At 41.5% G+C, this 19034-nt stretch overlaps 4 protein-coding genes across 5 annotated transcripts; 2 read left to right on the plus strand and 2 right to left on the minus strand.

Moving 5' to 3' along the window:
* Positions 1–392: 392 nt before the first annotated feature.
* LOC109642190 (serine/threonine-protein kinase NIM1-like) lies at positions 393–3976 on the minus strand. Of its 2 annotated transcripts, XM_069511123.1 has the most exons (5): positions 3790–3976; positions 3137–3274; positions 2735–3010; positions 2170–2438; positions 393–1920 (listed from the first exon to the last, which is right to left on the minus strand). In XM_069511123.1, exons 2-5 carry the CDS (start codon positions 3204–3206, stop codon positions 1165–1167), a joined length of 1371 nt encoding a protein of 456 aa, XP_069367224.1. In that variant the 5' UTR covers positions 3207–3274; positions 3790–3976; the 3' UTR covers positions 393–1164. The 2 variants fall into 2 exon arrangements, with proteins under 2 accessions (XP_069367224.1, XP_069367223.1); XM_069511122.1 differs by lacking the exon at positions 3790–3976 and having other exon boundaries at positions 3137–3634.
* Positions 3977–5965: 1989 nt separating this feature from the next.
* Positions 5966–10498, plus strand: pnhd (pinhead). The gene is made up of 7 exons (XM_020106328.2): positions 5966–6282; positions 6819–6914; positions 7136–7281; positions 7598–7874; positions 8512–8693; positions 9638–9696; positions 10165–10498. Exons 1-7 carry the CDS (start codon positions 6231–6233, stop codon positions 10313–10315), a joined length of 963 nt encoding a protein of 320 aa, XP_019961887.1. The 5' UTR covers positions 5966–6230; the 3' UTR covers positions 10316–10498.
* A 1574-nt stretch (positions 10499–12072) lies between these two features.
* Positions 12073–14336, plus strand: admp (anti-dorsalizing morphogenic protein). Its single transcript, XM_020099412.2, has 5 exons — positions 12073–12417; positions 12508–12644; positions 12747–12869; positions 12957–13146; positions 13639–14336. The coding sequence occupies exons 1-5, from the start codon at positions 12123–12125 to the stop codon at positions 14064–14066; spliced, it is 1173 nt and encodes a 390-aa protein (XP_019954971.2). The 5' UTR covers positions 12073–12122; the 3' UTR covers positions 14067–14336.
* A 356-nt stretch (positions 14337–14692) lies between these two features.
* On the minus strand, positions 14693–18499 carry LOC109637191 (excitatory amino acid transporter 1-like). Its single transcript, XM_020099399.2, has 11 exons — positions 18360–18499; positions 18064–18250; positions 17350–17487; positions 16958–17165; positions 16834–16876; positions 16688–16742; positions 16416–16590; positions 16074–16307; positions 15596–15790; positions 15136–15270; positions 14693–14932 (listed from the first exon to the last, which is right to left on the minus strand). Exons 2-11 carry the CDS (start codon positions 18236–18238, stop codon positions 14806–14808), a joined length of 1485 nt encoding a protein of 494 aa, XP_019954958.1. The 5' UTR covers positions 18239–18250; positions 18360–18499; the 3' UTR covers positions 14693–14805.
* Between the last annotated feature and the right edge of the window lie 535 nt (positions 18500–19034).

Genomic DNA, 19034 nt, shown 5'->3' on the forward strand with positions numbered 1-19034 from the left:
GATATGGCTGGTTGGAATCATGAGAGATCTAGAAAATCTTTCATTAACGGGAAAATAACGTGGAAACAAAGTAAGAGACTGGAAAACAGTATATGGGTAAATCAGTTTAGGCTGGAACAAATGTGATAAATTATATTGAATGGGATGTTTGAACATGTATCAATCAGAAGAAGAGAAAATGAGACTATAACATGTCACAGCAGGCTTTAAAAAAAGAAATAAAACCGATAAAGGTCACTATTGTTACATCTCTTTCATCTTAATAACGTAAAAAAAGCTTTGAAATTATTTTCAACATAAATCCAAAGAGTGACTTGTCATGTTGACTCCTCTGAGTCTAGAGAGGGCAATAAAAAAGAGAAAGCAGCCATAAAACACAGCACACCACCAAGTGAAGGTACATTATATTTATTATCATTTCTCTATCCTCATGTCTTAGCTGCTATTTTCTATAGTAGCTCTTATGTATATGAGCACTATGAATCTTGCAGTTTAGTAACAGTTGCAGACATCTTTTACTACACGTACTTCAAAGACATCTCCTGACAATAAAATGAATATAAAACATACATATAATATAAAATATTAATAATGCATATATACATACGTTTTTACATTTAATCAAATAAGAATAATCGTATGCTACAATATAATAACATACATATTAAAATCACAATTAAATACAAATACCTTATTCTTTTTTAATGTAAACATTCAACCCAGTTTCCTCTGTTTTAACTTTGCCTCAACTTAGCTCTTTCTGAACAACTCAGCCACCATCCTACTGGTATGTGCTTTCTATGTAAACTAACTTATTGCACATGTCTGTACTGCTGGAACACAAGAATTTCCCCTCGGGATGAATAAAGTATGTCTATCTATCTGTCTATCTGTCTAACTCCACAACCTAATTTAAATAGAAGGTAAGTGAGAAAATTCTTCTTTGCTTTAAAATTAAATTGAATCAGCTTAATTATTTATTAAATTATTTAACAGAAAACATCTTGCCCTTTAGTAATCTATAGTTGGATATCATTTGAGGCACTGGTAGATGTAAGTTTAACCTTTGGACAAAATCAGCTTTGCCTCCTGGCTCCATCTCCACACACAAACTGTAACATCCAGCTGTCTGGAAGAAGACAAAGAAGCACATGTTCCAAAATGCTACATGACGACACAGACAACAGAGTGGCGTTTATTCAAAACTCCGTCTGAGCCCACTCTCCATCGGAGTCTGTTCTGAGATTCCTTCATGCACGACTGGTTGTATCCCACAGCCTCCACATGTCTCCTCTTTTGAATGCGATGCAGTAGAATCCGGTAGGTCCCGCTGACGGGGCTCCTCAGGTCCACGCTGTTGTTGAGGAGATGATTCCTGGTGATGCCGAGATCCTCCAGCGCTGCTTTCACATTTAGTTCATCGTGGCTGAGGATGCGGGTGGGCTCAGCCAGATGTGAGGGTGTAGAGCTGTAGGAGGGATAAGCCTGGGGGTACTCAACACCTCTCATCCAATCACTGGACATGATCTGTGCCATAGTGAGACGATCTACAGGCACCGGCCTCAAGAGGCCCTTGATGACCTCCTGGCAGGATTCAGGTACGTAAGAGGGGATGGTGTAAGAACCCTGCAGGATACAACATTTCAGTCTTCCTGTGTTTGTAGCTTTGAATGGCATGGTGGCGGTCATCATGAAGTAAAGCAAGATACCCAGCGCCCACATGTCCACACATTGACCGATATAACCTTTGCCCTTGAAGAGCTCGGGGGCAGCGTAGGGAGGAGAGCCACAGAACGTGTGAAGGACGTCGCTGGGGCAGCAGAGCGCGCTGAAACCAAAGTCACCCACTTTAATGCAGTAAGTGTTGGTGTAGAAAACGTTCTCTGCCTTCAGGTCCCGGTGCACAATATTACTATCGTGCTGGAAAAAGAGGAAACAGAGAAATTGTTAGATTCAGTTTTCTTGCAGGGGAATTGAAAAGTTGATTTCCTGCACGGCTCATTAAGAAGAAATGAAAAGTCACATGTGAACCTTATTTACTGGGACTCTTTATTCATTCTAATGTCATAAACTATTATCTTGTTAATAACGGCCCCTCTGTCTTTCATTTTCATTTTTCACTCAAACATACTGATATCACTGTTCACCAACAATCTGCTGTTGACTGACCATATGCTTGACAGCAGACAGGACCTGTGAAAACACCAGCTTGCTCTCCAGATCAGGCAGGCGCCCCCTGGTGCAGATACGTGAGAACAGCTCTCCTCCGCTGGCGTACTCCATCACCAGGTAGAGCCTCCTGAAGGTCTCCACCACCTCGTACAGACGCACTATGTTGGGGTGGGCCAGCTTCTCCATGCAGGAGATTTCAGAAGCAAAGAGCGTCTGTGAACGCTTGTCCAGACGAACCTTATCCAGGATTTTAACTGCAACTCGCTCTGTGAAGTGACGACAGACGGTAAGACGACAAGGAATAAACATGAGTGCAGCCTTTTCAGACCAACTGATCATCACTTTGACAGATTTGTTGTAATGACAACAAAATAACAACACATAACTAAAATATGAAATATAATACATACTGAATACTTATAATAATAAATAAACATTTGACATTATCATATGTTTATATATATACACACATATTCATACAGTGCATCTATGTGCAGCGCTTTTTCTGTCTTTGATCACTGAAGCTGTAAAAGTAGGAGTAAAGAAACATTCAGTATCTCACCTTTAGTCAGGTCATGTATTCCCAGCCTGACCTCGGAAAAGTTGCCACAGCCGATCTGCCCTCTGAGGTCGTAAAGCCCCACCCGCCGTCCAAACGTCAGATCATTCATCACCCTCTCTGAATGGGTCAGATCGTAGAAGGCCTTCCCAAAAGCTGTGTGCTGCGTGGACTCCTGCTCCTCTGCCATGTTCTCCTTTGCCTCCAGCCTTTTTTCCCCCTTTGTGGGCAACAGGCCGATGATCTCCTTCTGAGGTGGAGACGTCTTCAAGTGAGTCCCTGAGGTGGAGAAGATGGGATGCAACAGAAACGATTTTAAACTATCTATTTACATCATTATATTTGATGGAATAAAAGTGTACACAGAAATCACAAGATCCTACGATATACAAATTCTGTACTCACATGTTTTGCCTTTTAGGTTCTTCCTGCTCCTCTCTGTGTTGATGGTGTTATTTCTGTTCTGCAAATACATGATTCCTGCAGGTGTCAGAGAGCAGCGTGCTCACCGAGGGTTTGAAGATGAAACCGAGAAAACAAATACTAAAAGGAAAAAACAATGTTTGAGTTCAAAACCATCTGCATGCTTCAGAAAACTTGCTCCAATAAAGTTGCTCTGGTCCAGAAGCTGTTCTGATCCGTTTTGTCTCTGTGCTGCACCATTGTCTCCTGACATATAATCCAAACCAACCGGCCTGTAATCCCACAGTGTTGGACTCCACCCACGCAGACAGACAACAGACAGGCTTTGCAGAGGCTTCTTTAACCCCTAGACTCAAACATGGAGACTGATACAGGTGCAGGAACGAGACACTGATGGGATTATATCTACTGCTTATATGACCATCATTATAGTTAGGGGTCAGTGGACTGAGGGAAGGTCATTAACACAGTCTGCATACTTCAAATGCTTGAGGTTGAACAAAGACAGAGGTCGGTTGTTTTTACATTAATGTTAAGTCAAAGTATTGATGAATGATGCACTGATAACTTATAGCAATTCAATTTTTTGGGTCATTTTTCACCAAAGCAAAACTTTTAAAAAAAAGCAAGTTTACCTTCATGAACTCAACCAGAAGCTTAAAGAAAAGAACGCAGGTCTGAAATCATGCCCCTTTGACATTTGACCTTTTGGAAGACACAGTGACACACTGACCCAGACACTGAGAATGACACCAGACAAAGACACAGTCCAGGTACTGATGAACTTCCCTCACGCCTGTCAACCTCTGTCTGCAGACTGGACACAGGGAATGTGATGCAGTCCTCGTGCATAAGCTGCATGTTCATGCTGCAGATGAGTCATTGTAATCCAATCACAACCACAGTGACTATCTGAGCACATGCACCGCTGAATGAAAGTCCTCCGATACGAGGATAATAAGGAGGAAAGAGAGGCTGCGTTCATACAGCCGTGTTTGAGAAGGAAGGAACTGAAATGTGTAATATCAAAGCAGACTCAACTGGAAACAGAAAATCAATGTGCAGGTCAATATCTGTGATAAAGACGACTAACGAATGAGGGAGAGATTAAAAATGCATTTAAGGTGTCAAAACATTTACACCAGGCCTGTTTCAATGTTAATGTCCTTTATGTTTACATGAAAACTCAATTCAATGAGAATGCATGAGAGAAATTCAAAGATTTAGGTTTTATATCTACTTTAAAATCTTTAAACAGATGCTGGTTAATGCATCTAAAATCATCTCTGAGAAAAGTGAATTCCTATAGTCCTAAAAAAGTGGGGAGGAGGATCACAACATTGACAGTTTATTCTTGACCTTGAACAAAGCAGTTAACAGAAGTCGTGGTCCATTAGTAGCTGCTCTGGTGCTTTCTGTCTAGTAACAAATGGGAAATCGATTGATGGCATATGTTCAATTATTTATTTATTTTTGACTATTGTTTCCTTGTTCACATGTGAACTTATAATGTCAGCTTGTGCTCCGAGAGGAGGAAATTTGTAAGAATCTTTAATGCCATTAAACTTTATCTGCTGAGGGAGATCATGTGACACACACAAGCTCCAGAACAGCCACAAATGGACTTGGTGGTTGAGGTTGTATTTACTTTTTTCTTGTGTTGTCAACAGCACTGCATTTCATTTCATGTGAGTTACTTTATTTATCTCTTATTTAACCAGGAAGGTCCCGATGAGATATAATGTCTCATCTGCCCATCCTGGTCGAGGTGGGCGGCAATGAAGTAAAGGAAAAAACTGTGAACACACATTCATTGGTGTTCATCAAATGAATAATCATAAAAAATGTGAAAAACTAAATTTGCAAAGTTCAAATTTAGTCTCAAACTTGATAACCTGTGACCCCTGATGACCTCTGAATTAAAACTGCATACGGACGTAAAGAGTCAGTTTCATTTGTATTATCACTTGTGACCCTTTAAGGCCCAAAACCTAGAATTTGAAAACTACTTAAGATCAACTTTCTTGAGTTTTTATTCTATTGACAACATATCATGGGATCTACATAATTAAATCAAGTATGTGTGAATGTGGGTTTTACCAGGACTATGATGGAGTTTCACTAAGATTTGTTGAAGCCGAATTAAAAGGAATCAACAATTGAAACCGCCGCGTCACCTTAATCAAGGTGTCTGAGTGCCGACGGCTCTCTGAACGATGATCCGTTGATCCCGCAGAAAATGAGGGGATCACATCAACACTTCAAAGAAAGACTAACACCTTATTAAGGCATGAGTGGAGAGTCAGTAAAAGGCCGACATTATAAACGTCTTAACTGTGATTAAAGCAGAAAGTGGTTTCAAATGAAAAAGAAACAAAAAAGTATTTACATTTCCTTATTTAGATTTAACTTGAAGTAGTTAAATTAGTTGAATGTCTGTTTTAGATATCAGAACCTTGCAGTGGCCTACATGTTTGGAAGCTGTTTTAACACAGATGATCTTATTTTCTGTCTCTGTGTTTCCACTCTCTCCACCGAGAAGCTGCAGAGGGTTGAAGGGCAGCTCTGAGAGGTCTGGCCATTTGGTGTCATGTTGAATAAACACAAAGGTGCTGGAGCTTTCTGAAGAGGAGGCATCAGGGGCCCCCACGCTGATCCTGTTTATGTGTTTTGGCCGGGTTTTGTTTTAAGTCGGAGGTGCTAAACACCTTCCCCCTGAGATAAAAGATGATTAATGCCTTTGAATGAGCGACGCTTTAATGGCTCGGGGCTACTTAGGCACTTCATTAGACTGAGCTCAGGCCCGGTTGACACACTCTGGGGTCCCGTCGCAGCAGAAACAAGAGGAGCTGTGCAGACTCCCTTTGAAGTGGCCCCTGCTTGTAAGAACACACGGCCCTTCTGCATGGAAATTTGATTAGCTCTCACTTCTCTTTTTGACTCCACACCACTCTGAGACCTGGTTTTTTGGGTGACATTTGGGGCTGACGCTCGATCCCGCATAAATATCAGAGGCACCACTGAGCCGAGGGACACTCAGGATCTGGCAGCCGAGGAGCAGATTGGGACTAAAGCCATGGACGTACCCTGGTCGTTGTTTCTCCTCCTGTGCGGCCTCCACATGACCTGTAAGTACTGTTTGCTTTGCTCTACTCTGCTGCTGCTGCTGTGACTTTATCCAGGCATCTACTCACTCACTGGATTAACACCATGTCTGCTCAAATGTACTTGCTAATCCCTTGTTATGTGATTAAACATGGGGAGAGGATGTGGTGCTGGAGTATATGAGTGTTAGGTTCACATGTGACTACTGCAACAGTGAGGTCAAATTACTACAACTGCATACTTTATATCACAAAACACTTCAGTATTATTTCTTAACTCTTATTTTCATTATGGATACATGAATAAAACACTTATTTTCAACATAACCGTGCCAGGATCTCTTATTCATTTTTCCTACTGAGTAATTGTAACACATATTCAAACAATCAATGTTTTCCATTCACAAATAACCCTGAAGAAAACAAATCCTGCACAGTTGCCTTTTGTTTAATTTTATTTTAATATCGATTGCATGCTCACGACTTTACTTCCTCAAACCTAACTGATAACATGTTACGTCAACGATGGTGCTGATGTGTGTTTACGGTGTGTTTTCCAGTGACTGGGGTGTTTGGCAAACACATCGACCACACAAACCTGTTCACACAGAGAATGTGCTGCAAGAGACAAAGCCACTTTGTGTACCTAGGACAAGGTAACTCTCCACAATCCTTCAGCGAATACTGATTCATCTTTATGCTTTCTTTGGTGCTTTTTATAGAAATCCAAAAATTACTTCTCGTATTTCATTTTTGGATCGTTCAATAGCAAATCACACATGTCTATGCATCTATCTATGCATCTATCTATGCATCTATCTATCTATCTGTCTATCTATCTATCTAACTCTCTGATCATTATTCTCTCTCTCGTCAGACATCTCTGGGAGTCCTGTCAGTGTGGACGTGGGGATGTGCAGGTCTCACTGTGGAGGAACCTCATCCAGAGCCTCCTCACATGAGTCCGGGCAGCAGGATTATTCTAAATATTCCTCCATGCTGGAATTCCTCAGGAGCAAAAAAGTAAGTGGCGTTTCCCATCCTCGCCACCAGGGGGCGTCACTGTGACTTGTGTGGTTATCTGATAAGGAGGAGTTGACTTTAAGGGAGTCAATGTGAAAACATGAAAACTTTTCTATTCGGCTCATATTTGACTATAAACTACTAAAAAAATAAACTTAAGTAAAAGTAAAAAATATATAAACGCATGATCAATAAATGGATTTGGGGCATTTTGGTGTAAATATCACACATGGGAAGTTGAGCCATTAATACTCAGACATGTTGTGACATGTGTGACTCGAACAATTAAAACAACTTTCCAATCACCTCCCTAAAGCTGAGGACCCGAGGAGCCGGAGCTGCTGAGAGCCCAGAGCCGCAGAACCAGAGGCCTTCCTGCGGGGCCGACCAGCTGTGTGAGCCCACCGGGATGCGTGTGGAGCGGCTGCTGCTGCTGGAGGGGCCCCGCGAGGTGGAGGTGATCGAGGAGTGTCACTGCGAGATCAAGCTGAGTCAGTGCATCCGAGTCCCGGCGCTGAGGACGTACTTCTCCGAGACTCCGTACGAGACCGTCATCGACGTGGGAGGATGCTCCAGCTCCAAGGGCTCCCCAGGTGTGTGTGTGTGTGTGTGTGTGTGTGCAACAAACACAACAGTGAGTGATGTAACAAACAGCAGGTCATCACGTGCAAAATTATTCAGTTAGAAATCAGAATTTAAGTCACGTAAAGTTTTTTACACATTCACTTGTTTTTTAAATTCCTGAGTCAAGTATTTTGATCATTGCACATCATAATATCTGGTTCAGATTGATTATGTTCGTGCTTTGAGTTAAGATTTAAAAAGCATAGTGTACCTGAGGTTTAGTTCTATAAACTACAACTTAGGTCCAAAGTTCAAGCCATTAAACTTATGTGGTGGCTGATGTGGGATTTATTGCTGTTCACTATACTGATACAGTTCAAGCTCAAGGTCTTGAGGTCTAAGGATTTGGTTTCATTATAATCAAACAAAGATCACAATCTAATTGAAAATACAGAGTTTCACACCAGTGTTCAGATATCACTGATGTAAACTAACATTTAACTGCATCAGAAAAATACACGTAATGAAACTCCTGTCGAATACATTGAAAGGCCCATCGCAGAGCTGCCTAGGATTTATCTGTTTGTTTGGATTTGGATCTCAGATTATAACTGAGCTTTTCTTCCTCCATATAAATCTAATACTTCCTTTAACAATCATTCACAGAGGGATTCTCCTGTGTCCCCACCAAGTTTGACTCAGCTCTGGTGGACACCCCCAACAAAGTGGATCTGATCCAGACTGTGGTGGCCTGTGAGCTGAAGGAAAGCTGCTACAGGGTCCCATACGTGGAGTATTACTATGAAATAGTCCATCATGCAGATGGGGTCAAAGAAGAGAGGCTAAAAGTAAGAACACAAACTTTTCTTTCTATTTTCATCCACAATTTACACCAGAGCTCATTTCTTCTTGGATTAGCTCGGCATACTTAACACCAGCAGAGCGTTTCATTTCTGATGCCGCTTTCACACTCTTTTGTCACCAAGCTGAGAGGAAACGGGGAAGGAGTTTGGTGCCAGACAGTAATGAAGTATCTTCATTCATCACACACGTGTGGGAGGCGGCACTTAATCAGGCTAATCTGCTGGCCAGTGGCTGGCACCGCACGTCCTGGTGTGAAGGACTTCAGGATGTGTCGCATGCTTATTCATGCGCAACCTGCAGCAATACACATTATAGACTGGCAGGTTTCATTTTGAATAGAGACAGAGGCATTTCTTCCAACTCACTAACTTCCAATGAACACGGAGAAGAGAAAATAGGTTTCAGAGGCTAAAACTCCTCCAACACTTGTGTCAAAACTAATTTATTGTGAAACAAGCACTTTTGACCTCAACAGGATCTAAAAAACATTATAAATTGGATGTTTGTTCCGATCATATTGCAAATAATACAAGCTCTACATTCTGTGCAGTAAAACCTTTTCTGGGAAACAAGGATTTAGATCCAGTACTTTATATCCCATTCAACAAACTCTTTAAGGAATTGACTACAAACATTCTGAAAGACACAGAAATCAGGCCTTATTTGTGATTTCAACATCAGACATTTTCTAAATGAAGGAGTTGATAGGGAGAATTTTAAACTGCCTTCCTCCTCTCCCTGCTGTTGGTCATCTGCTGTGTTCCAGCACCAGAGGTGCGAGCAGAGTGCAAACACAAATGGCCCCTGCAGGTGTCGAATCAAAGCAGTTAACATGATAAACAGCAGCTGGGCCCCGGCTCAACTGGGTCAATATTTGTGACCAGCTGTGAGCTCATTGCCCTCTCTCTGTGTTGCTAATTTTCCACAGGAAATAGATGTGGGCAGATGTTTGGGAGGCTGCACTACAGGAAACCGATGCCTTCTCAGGTAAGTATGAATGCAGCTGCTGCAGACACACACACACACACACACACACACACACACACACATATATACACACACACACACATACACACACACACACACACACACACACACCCTCTGCCACTCCCATAACAATTGCCTGTGAGCTCTGACACCTCCTGAGCTCTGCATGTTGGCCTTTCTGGTTGATTCCTACAATCCGATTTTTCTTTTAAACTTTCAGCATTAACGATTGTGGCAGACCTCTTACATCATCGCTGCCAGTTTATAATAAGCACAATAACAACAATTTGTGCGCGCGTGCTTGTTACATTCTAGGAATAACACCGGCTATTACAAACTGCAGTTTAATTGTTTATTTGAAATTTCTGAGCGAAAGAAACTATGTTATGGGAAACACAGCACATTCATAGGTTGTTTAATGCTGTGAGAGTGATTTTAATCTTTTTATTTTTCTATTTTCTTCCTCAGAAGTCCGTCTGATCCTGGGAACTGCCACTTATGGGCTGAAGGACAGTCCAGCTCCTGCGTCCCTCAAAGCTATGAGAGCCACAGCTTCCTCAACCATCATGGAGTGTTACGCACAGTCCTCTCCATCACTTCCTGCCTTTGCCAAAACTGAACACTGCGCCTCCTAGTGGGAAAAACAAGTTCCAAGACCTGCAGGGGCCTCCCAAAGCTTGACTCACAGGGACTTAACCCTATACTGTGACATTCATTCTTTTTTACTCTAAAGTATTATTGTATTATATGTAATATATGTAAAAATGATAATTTTGTAAATAAATTTAATACCACAACAACATATAAATTGTCATTTTACCACAGTGGAAAACATTTTATCCAAACTGCAAATAAATCACATCACATGTTGGATATCACATTACCAAGCAAAATAAATAGTGAGATGGCCCACCTTTGATTTTATACACAAGATGACTATAAAACACATGTATTGCTTGTATAAGTGCAGTAAAAAAGTAAATTTACTGTGAAATGAAATACTGGAAGCACCGAGTCCGAGACTTCTGAGACAAAAATCTATGAAATCTGAAATAAATTTGAATAAGAATTGGGATCAAATGGTCAGAATTAAGCTTTGAAGAGGAGCTTCAGATGAGCACATGAAAGATAAACCAACTTTTCAAACGTGTCTTTGGAAAAACCCACGTGCACGCAGTTAATGGCTCCTTATTCTGATATCAAAGTGTGAAACAACACTTTTCTGTGACTGCCACAGTCTGTTTCGTCTGAAGTCACGTTTTATGGCTTGTTTGTAAGGTGCCGCGTTGGAAAAGAAAACTTTGATCTCCTAAATGTTTATTACAGTGCGGGGGGGGACTTTTTTTCTCGGTCTCAATTTGTCTTTTGCTCGTGCGTAATTGTGCGTAAAGATCAAAGGGACCAAATGGCACAGGGAGCCTTTTCTGAACCGAACTAGAAATAACTGGATAAAGAAAACAAGTCCAAAGAGTAGCTTTCAAAAATGTACTTTTTTTTAGAATCAGTGTTAACATATTCAAACATCTAACATGGATTATATAGCATATATATTTCTGTATCTAAATTGGTGATGGATAAATGCTCTACTAAATCGATATCTCCACTATCTCTGTAAATATTTGTGGGATTTTACACAGTGAGGTTTATTCAGAATGAACATGATCAAATTGCTGTAAATAATATAAAGAAATGTGTCTGTTATTGGGAGAAAGGGAACATGGGTGAAGCGATTTTACGCACCACGCCAGTTTATGCCATGAAAGAGGCCTCTCCATGTGGATTTCTTTAAAAAAAAGAAAAACCAACTAAAAAGTTGTGGTGATTATCCAGCTGTAACTGAATAAGCAGTTATGTAAATCTTACGACGTGTAGCCAGTGACACCAGCCTCTTTGTCGAAGTAATTGGTTTCAACCTAAAACACTGTGCCCATTATTCTAAATTAATGGATTCATTTAGGCGCAGTTAACCTCCCATGGTGCGTGCACTTCCTCACGAGATCAGCTCTAAGTTTAGTCTCTTTCTATTATTTACAGTCTAAAGTTATATATGAGAGAAACATACATATTAGAGAACGACACACTCACTGGTCACTAAGTATGGAGCAGTGCCAAAGGCTGGATTTAGTTTATTTGAGCCTTTATTGCCAGACGTGGAGACAATGGGCTTGAATAAAATCTACGGTGGGGTTCACACCTTGTTAACGCTGCAATTAGTCTCCCTTTACATTCGCTGATTGGTGATTTACATTTGCGACCAAATAGCATCTTTACTGCTGTTTACCGAGGCTCTGGGGGCACTGGAGAGCGAACGGGGGCATTTGATATAAAAAGTGGAGCCTCCAGGATCCCGCAGTCACTCCAACTCCAAGTTGCTGGCTGGATGTTCCAGGACACCGGTGCGCCACCGACCGACTCACGCCTTAGAGATGCTCATGTTCGCGCTCAGCTTCGCCGCCCTGGTGTGCACGGTGGCTGCACGGCCTTCACTCAACTACCTGGAGAATCACTTCACCGCCGAGAACGAGTCCGAGGAGGTTCGTTCAGCTGCCATCAAGAGGCTCCTGGAGGTTTTTGGGATGGAGGACCCTCCTGCTATCCATGGACACAAGCAGGCACCTCAGTACATGCTCGACCTGTACAACACAGTGGCTGATGTGGACGGTGTCACCAAGGACCCATATCTTCTGGAGGGGAATACTGTGCGCAGCTTCTTTGACAAACGTAAGATCCAACCTGCGTTTTCAACTGGCTGCTGCAGAAGATGAAGCATTGGAGGGTGTTTGGTTTCTAATCATATCATTTTCCTTGCAGTGCGAAGTGAACAGGTGGAGTTCAGGTTCAATTTGTCCACGGTTTCGAGGACTGAGAAGATTCTAACTGCAGAGCTGCATCTTTTCAAGCTGCGACCTCAGGCAACGCTCACATTCAACAGACACCACTTCTGCCAAGTATGAGACATGAAGAAATCCCTAAAGATAAAGTGCAAACAGTGGTGCTTCTCTCTCCTGGATGTGTCTAATGTTTGGCTCCCTTCATTCTGTTTCCTCCAGGTCAGTGTTTATCAGCTGCTTGACACCAGCAAAACCAACAACACACAGGGGAGGAAGCTGCTGTCTTCTCGGCTCGTCCCTGTCCACTCCACTGGTTGGGAGGTTTTCACCATCACACAAGCTGTAAGTAGCCTCTTCTATGGAAGTTCCTCTGCAAACACGGAGGAAAATGTTGCATTTCAACTGACCACCGTGATCTTCCTCCTGAAGGTTCGCTCCTGGACGGTGGATGAAGGCAGCAACCTGGGCCTCCATGTGGTGGTTCAGACCCTGGGAGGAAGCCAGATGGACATGAAACTGATCCGCTTCGCTTCAGGGCGCAACCACCACCAGAGCAAACAGCCCATGTTGGTTGTCTTCACTGATGACGGACGCAGGTCCACTACTCTTGAGAATGCAGGTGAGTTTCTTTGGTCAGATTACGTCTAGTGTTGGTAAAAAAAAAATATACAGCTCAGGCATTTTTGTGGGCTTACTGCTGATGAGCAGGGGTGTAGAGAGGAATTTTGAAGCCCAGATGGAGCTCTGGCCCCCACAGCCCTCATTCTTATCCAATCACATCGACTTGATTTATGGTAATTTCAACAACTCAGTTTTCTACAGAGTGACCTCACCTTCTCTTAAAGTTTAGACACAATGGAATGTATCTTATTCCTAATATATATATATTTAAATATATTATTTTAGCTTTTAATTATTTAACCAAAAAGCCAGCGAGCATTTTGTAATTGTTGTGTAATTCATAACAAGTAAGCATTTTAATTATAAGTGCTATTGTGTTCAGATTAGTTTCGTTATGTTTCAATTTAAACTTACTCTTCATAACTCAACTTTGCACTTTACACAGAACCTTAGCATGATGTCTAATGTAAAGTTTTTCGTTCCTCCACAGATTCAAATGATACCCCAGTCACCCCCAGCCTGCCCCACGCCCCCATCGTGTCAGGCCCGCCCTCCCGCAGCGCTCGCTCCCTGGACTACAGCGAGGAGGAGGGCGTGACCACTTCCTGCCAACGCCAACCACTCTATGTGGACTTCGAGGAGATCGGCTGGTCGGGCTGGATCGTCTCTCCCAGGGGTTACAACGCGTACCACTGCAAAGGGTCTTGCCCGTTCCCCCTGGGTCAGAACATGAGGCCAACCAACCACGCCACCGTTCAGTCCATCATCAACGCCCTGAAGCTGATGAAGGGCATCGAGCCGCCGTGCTGTGTGCCAGACAAGCTCTTCTCCATCAACCTGCTCTACTTCGACGATGACGAGAACGTGGTGCTGAAACAGTACAACGACATGGTGGCGGGAAGCTGTGGCTGTCACTGACATCGACCGGTCAACGGCGGCACATGTGTTCTTAGAAAACACAATGTAAGTCTAGTTTGGGGACATTGAGACATCCTGCCCTTTAAAACTCAACTGATCCCAATGTGTGCTGTGTCCCACATGTGACATTGTAATATATGTAAATATCCATAAATTATAATATATGGCAGTGATGGAAGCGACATCCTGTGAAAGATGTAAATGTGTATATTTTATGGTTTCTGGTGTGAATGATTTTACAGTCAGAATAAATGGTGTAAAGAAAGAATAATGTGTGAATTTATTTGTCTTGAAATCGTACAAACCAAGCGACACAATTAATTCCTGAACACCATGGTCCACTCTCTGCAGTTTGTATGACCACAAGAAATATTTAAACAAGAGACACATTAGCAATTTTCCCCGAAAGTTAAAGTTTTAATAAAGTTTTAGACACGTATGTGATTCACAAAAAAATGTCCATTTCAAACTAAATCATTTATAAATATAAAAGCATAAGTTATGCTTTTGGAAAGGATCATTTTTAAAGCCTGACGATGGAGATTTTAGAAATGTATCTGTGCAACATTCATGTATGAAAATGTTCCTGAATATTTTCAGCAGTATTTTTAAGAAGAATGCAGCTAAATAAGAAGTAGTATATGATAGCAGTTAATGTTGCTATCGTTGCCATATTTCCCTGAACATTATTTGTGCATGAATAACATCAAGTGAGTTTAAATGTTGGTCAGTCTTAAGGTTACTCTGCCTCTTCCTCTACCAACCATTCCTCTGCGGGACTCTGCAACTCATGTCGGGAGAGATGTTGCACGACTCCCACACCGAAACAGTCGCCCAGCACATTGGTGGTTGTCCTCAAACGATCCCTGTCCACAGTCACACGGGAAGTTTAGAAACTCATTAGTGTGACTTTATGACACACAGAAGATCAGGAAGACTTATGGGTTTCAGTAAATGTGTAAACCCGAGAAATACTATGTAACTATATCTATAATATACATGATACAACACTGGCAGTGTAATTTTCAGACTGTATTTTTGTTGTGAGGTTGTCATGACACACACTTACAGCATCCAGTCAACTGTGACGATGTATGAAATGCCTTCAAGGGGCAGGCCAACTGATGACAGCACCATCGCCATGGTTACCATGCCGCCCTGTGGGATACCTGAGCCTCCGATAGCTGCCACTGTCGCAGTTATACTGAAATTACATAAAAGAGAACAAATGATAATGATAGAAAACACATGTGAAAATAACAATAAATAACAACATGGAAGAAAAAGGAAACATGGTTGAGTTAAAAACACAAATATAGAATGAGTTCATATGAATTATTGATTATTGATCAAATGCTCTGGTTCAATGATGAGTTAATAACAAAATAATGTTAATAGATAAATCAATACCTCAACATTTAATCCAGTATTATTACCCTTTTCTACAGTACGTATAAATGGCTATTCAATAAAGATTTAGAAAAATTACATGATAATTTCTGTTATTTAAAATTAAAATTTGATCATACCTGACGATGATGATTTGACCCAGATTAAGTTCCACGTTGTAAACCTGGGCTATGAATATGGCAGCAACAGCCTCATAGAGGGCTGTTCCATCCATGGTCAAGACGGCTCCTATAGGCACCATGAAGCGAGTCACCCGTTTGTCCATTCTGAGATTATTCTCCAGACAGTGGATACTGATGGGTAGAGTCACAGAACTGTGGGGGGGTACAATAAAACATGAATCGTGATCCCATCATTATTCAAAATGCAGCAGCGTCTTATGTTTGTTTCAATCCATTTTTATAGCATCAAATAACTAATAAAAACCAACTGGACAAATACAACATTGGACAAATTATGACCTATAATTCAACCAGCCACCAGGGGGCAGTCAAGACGATTCGGCTTAAGGAGGGTCCTCCATCTTTATCTTTATATCTTTCTCTGGTAATAGCATGTAGCTTGTAATGAGCTGTTAATCCTGGAAGTTCCTCTCACCTGGATGAAGTCCCAAAGGCGGTGGTGAGAGCCTCGAGGAGACCAGCCATGAACTTGAAGGGATTTTTGCGAGCGAAAATTAAATAGATGAGCGGCAGGGTGAACAAGCTGTGGATAACCAGGCCAGTGGTGACAGTGAGAGTATACATGCCAACCTGAAGTCCTATAACACCAGTGTCCTTCAGCTTCAAAATCTGTCCTGCAACCAAGAAGAAGATTCCTACCGGGGAATACCTGCGGGAGAACAGAGGTGAGATGCAGAAAATGTGATGTAGTGTCAAGAAATTACTGTAGAGGGCGACTGTCGAGCAGTTTGATACCATATCCTCATATTTTACTCACCAGATGAACACACCAATCAGATGCATGATGGCTTTACTGAGGCAGTCAAAAAAGTCCTTCAGAGGTTTCGCCTCATCCTCCATTTTGGCCAGGACGAGGCCAAAGGCGATGCAGAAGACCACTAAGCCCAAAATATTGACCCCATTTATGGTGCCTGCCATCGGTATTGTGTTATCTAAAGTAAAATCAAGTAACGTTACTACACATCCTGATAATAACCACTTAGAACAACAGGTTCAAATTACAAAAGTGAATGGTTTTGTGGAACTTACTTTTTGCCGTCATGTTGACATCAATAGTTGCCTTTTCAGAATAAATTGTTTTATACTAAATAAAAGACAAGAAAATCCTCATTGGTGATGATTGTTTAAAAAAAAGCAAGAGAGAGAAAAAACACCAGCATCAGTGCACAGCTCACCTTGCTGAAACAAGCCTCCACCAGATTTGGAGGAAACATATCTCTGCAAACCAAAGAAAGAGTGAAAATAGTGAATCATAGAATAACAAGGACTGGATATTCGACAAAGCTGTTTGATGCACACCTGATCAGATCCAGAAAGGCATCCAGCGTCTGCATGGTGTCCGATGTACCACCAGCGGACACTGAGGTGGGCATGGGTGATTTCCCTGGCTGGATGAGAACCACTAGGATGATGCCAGTGAACACAGCCAGGAAGGTGGACGTGGAGTAATAACAAAAAGCATAGAGCCCCATTTTCCCAGAGGACGTCTTGTCCACCGACGACATGCCTGAAACGCAGAGACGTGTATGTCATGTAAAATAACTGTGTAACTTCAGGTAGAATTATTACAATGTGATAATTCTTGCGTTGTTTATTTCGGTTTGGTGTTGTTGGTTTCATTGCATTGAGAATACTTCTTATATTTAGAGACAGAGAAATGCTGAACTTTTGGTTTAATGTTGGGCTCTAACCTGTGATCAGACTGGAGATGATGAGAGGAAGCACCATCATCTGCAGCATTCTCAGCAGCAGGTCTCCAGGAAACATGAAGTAGTAAATTTGCAGGTCGGTCATGTTAGCGGCACGTAGAGCAAAACCCAGGACGACACCTTAAAGAGGTTAAAATAAACATTGTTCAACTTTACATGCACTGTCAGTGGTTAAGAAAGCTATAAAGCTATAAAGCTATAAAACGACCACTTCAGTAATACAGTGATTATGAACAAGTGATGATATCTGTTCATTATCAGCCTGGTCTAGATTACATGAAAATACAGTTCACTCTGTCTATTGACTCGTAATATTATAGGTTGTTATTTGTGAACATTAGACAATTCCTCACAAAATGATTCATTTTAAAGCAAAGGAAAAAATACTGTGCCATGAGGACTGATCCTGAATAAACAATTTACCTGCATCTACAAATTTGTTTAAAAGATTTTTCTCCACTTGTTGATTAAGAACTCTCTCGTTGACAGTCAGGAATATTCTAAGACAAAAATCACGCTAGAGGCCACTGACATGTTCACATGAAGTAACATGATGTCTCAGATTATAAACCTTAAAATGAAAAAGGTTTAAAAAATTAATTTAGGAAAATATTAATTCAACACGGAAATTGAAAGAAAGTTAACAAAGAGAATTACGTTTTACTTCAAGTGGAAATATTTAACACACTGACTTACCCAGGACGATAGCAGCCACAGTGAGCAGAATAAACGCATTTCTCCTGACAAAACCTTTAACGTTACATTTACAAAGACACAGCGAATTCAAACTCGAAGGCTCAGAGTTCTCCAGACATGTGTCACTGTCTTGGCCAACTAAAGTGTCGGTGCTCGGCTTACAGCAGAGAGGCATCTTGCTCACAGACTGCGGATGAAAGGAGAAAGAGGAGTCTTCACAGGGCGTTACAAAAAAACACAACAGTTATCCAGTGTGCTATAAATGTTTAAAAAGGACAGAAATCATTGATTCAAACCTTTGGAAGAGCTGGAAAGTTCCTGATATGTCCCTCTTGCCACTTGTTGAAGTCTCAGTTTAAAACCAGTATTGTAACTTATTCTAACTGAGTGTGTTGTGTTCCTCCTATGCCACAGGCTGTTGACACAGCAATCACTATATGTAGCAGTGAATCTTAGATGTCAGAGAAAAAATTTACTATCTCAAGTTAACGGTGTGACTTTTTTTTCACTTGGAAGTGTGCCTGCAATAATGCGGCGATCATTTGGCAAAGCAACAGTTTTTCAGGACATGTCGGACATGATATAAAAGTAATTAAGGGAAAGGTAAACGCTCCAGGACAGAAGCAAACACACAAACAGAATTAGAGAGAGAGACCAGGAACTGTCGTCATCATGTTCCAGCACTGACAGACTAGTTGTTAAAGTGAGAACTATAAGAATGATGATCATGGATGTAAAGATGTTTTCAATGATAGCAGCAACAGTTCACATACCAATGATAACAGTATTATTAATTGTTGTTGTCTGAATCCTGCAGCTCTGGGGTCAGAGATCCTTGCGAAATGGGAAAAACACAACGTTAGTGACATGTAGTAGAATAAATGGGGGATAGAGAGACAGAGAGAGAGGGATATGCTCAGGGCATGATGGGAACTCCCCCAGCAGTCTACACCTATAGCAGAATAACTAAG

Source organism: Paralichthys olivaceus, chromosome 16, assembly GCF_024713975.1.
Source record: "Paralichthys olivaceus isolate ysfri-2021 chromosome 16, ASM2471397v2, whole genome shotgun sequence".
In the NCBI taxonomy this organism is placed as follows: domain Eukaryota; kingdom Metazoa; phylum Chordata; class Actinopteri; order Pleuronectiformes; family Paralichthyidae; genus Paralichthys; species Paralichthys olivaceus.

Coding starts and splice junctions, on each gene's coding strand:
- LOC109637191 (XM_020099399.2), bottom strand. CDS start 18,238: ATGCCTCTCTGCTGTAAGCCGAGCACCGACACTTTAGTTGGCCAAGAC. Junction 16,308..16,415: donor CTGATTGGTGTGTTCATCTG/GTGAGTAAAATA, acceptor GTTCTCCCGCAG/GTATTCCCCGGTAGGAATCT. Junction 15,271..15,595: donor GGTCAAATCATCATCGTCAG/GTATGATCAAAT, acceptor ATGTAATTTCAG/TATAACTGCGACAGTGGCAG.
- LOC109642190 (XM_069511123.1), bottom strand. CDS start 3,206: ATGTATTTGCAGAACAGAAATAACACCATCAACACAGAGAGGAGCAGG. Junction 3,011..3,136: donor GAACCTAAAAGGCAAAACAT/GTGAGTACAGAA, acceptor TCTCCACCTCAG/GGACTCACTTGAAGACGTCT. Junction 1,921..2,169: donor TGTCTGCTGTCAAGCATATG/GTCAGTCAACAG, acceptor CTCTTTTTCCAG/CACGATAGTAATATTGTGCA.
- admp (XM_020099412.2), top strand. CDS start 12,123: ATGCTCATGTTCGCGCTCAGCTTCGCCGCCCTGGTGTGCACGGTGGCT. Junction 12,418..12,507: donor GCGCAGCTTCTTTGACAAAC/GTAAGATCCAAC, acceptor TTTTCCTTGCAG/TGCGAAGTGAACAGGTGGAG. Junction 12,645..12,746: donor ACAGACACCACTTCTGCCAA/GTATGAGACATG, acceptor TGTTTCCTCCAG/GTCAGTGTTTATCAGCTGCT.
- pnhd (XM_020106328.2), top strand. CDS start 6,231: ATGGACGTACCCTGGTCGTTGTTTCTCCTCCTGTGCGGCCTCCACATG. Junction 6,283..6,818: donor GTGCGGCCTCCACATGACCT/GTAAGTACTGTT, acceptor TGTGTTTTCCAG/TGACTGGGGTGTTTGGCAAA. Junction 7,875..8,511: donor CAGCTCCAAGGGCTCCCCAG/GTGTGTGTGTGT, acceptor AATCATTCACAG/AGGGATTCTCCTGTGTCCCC.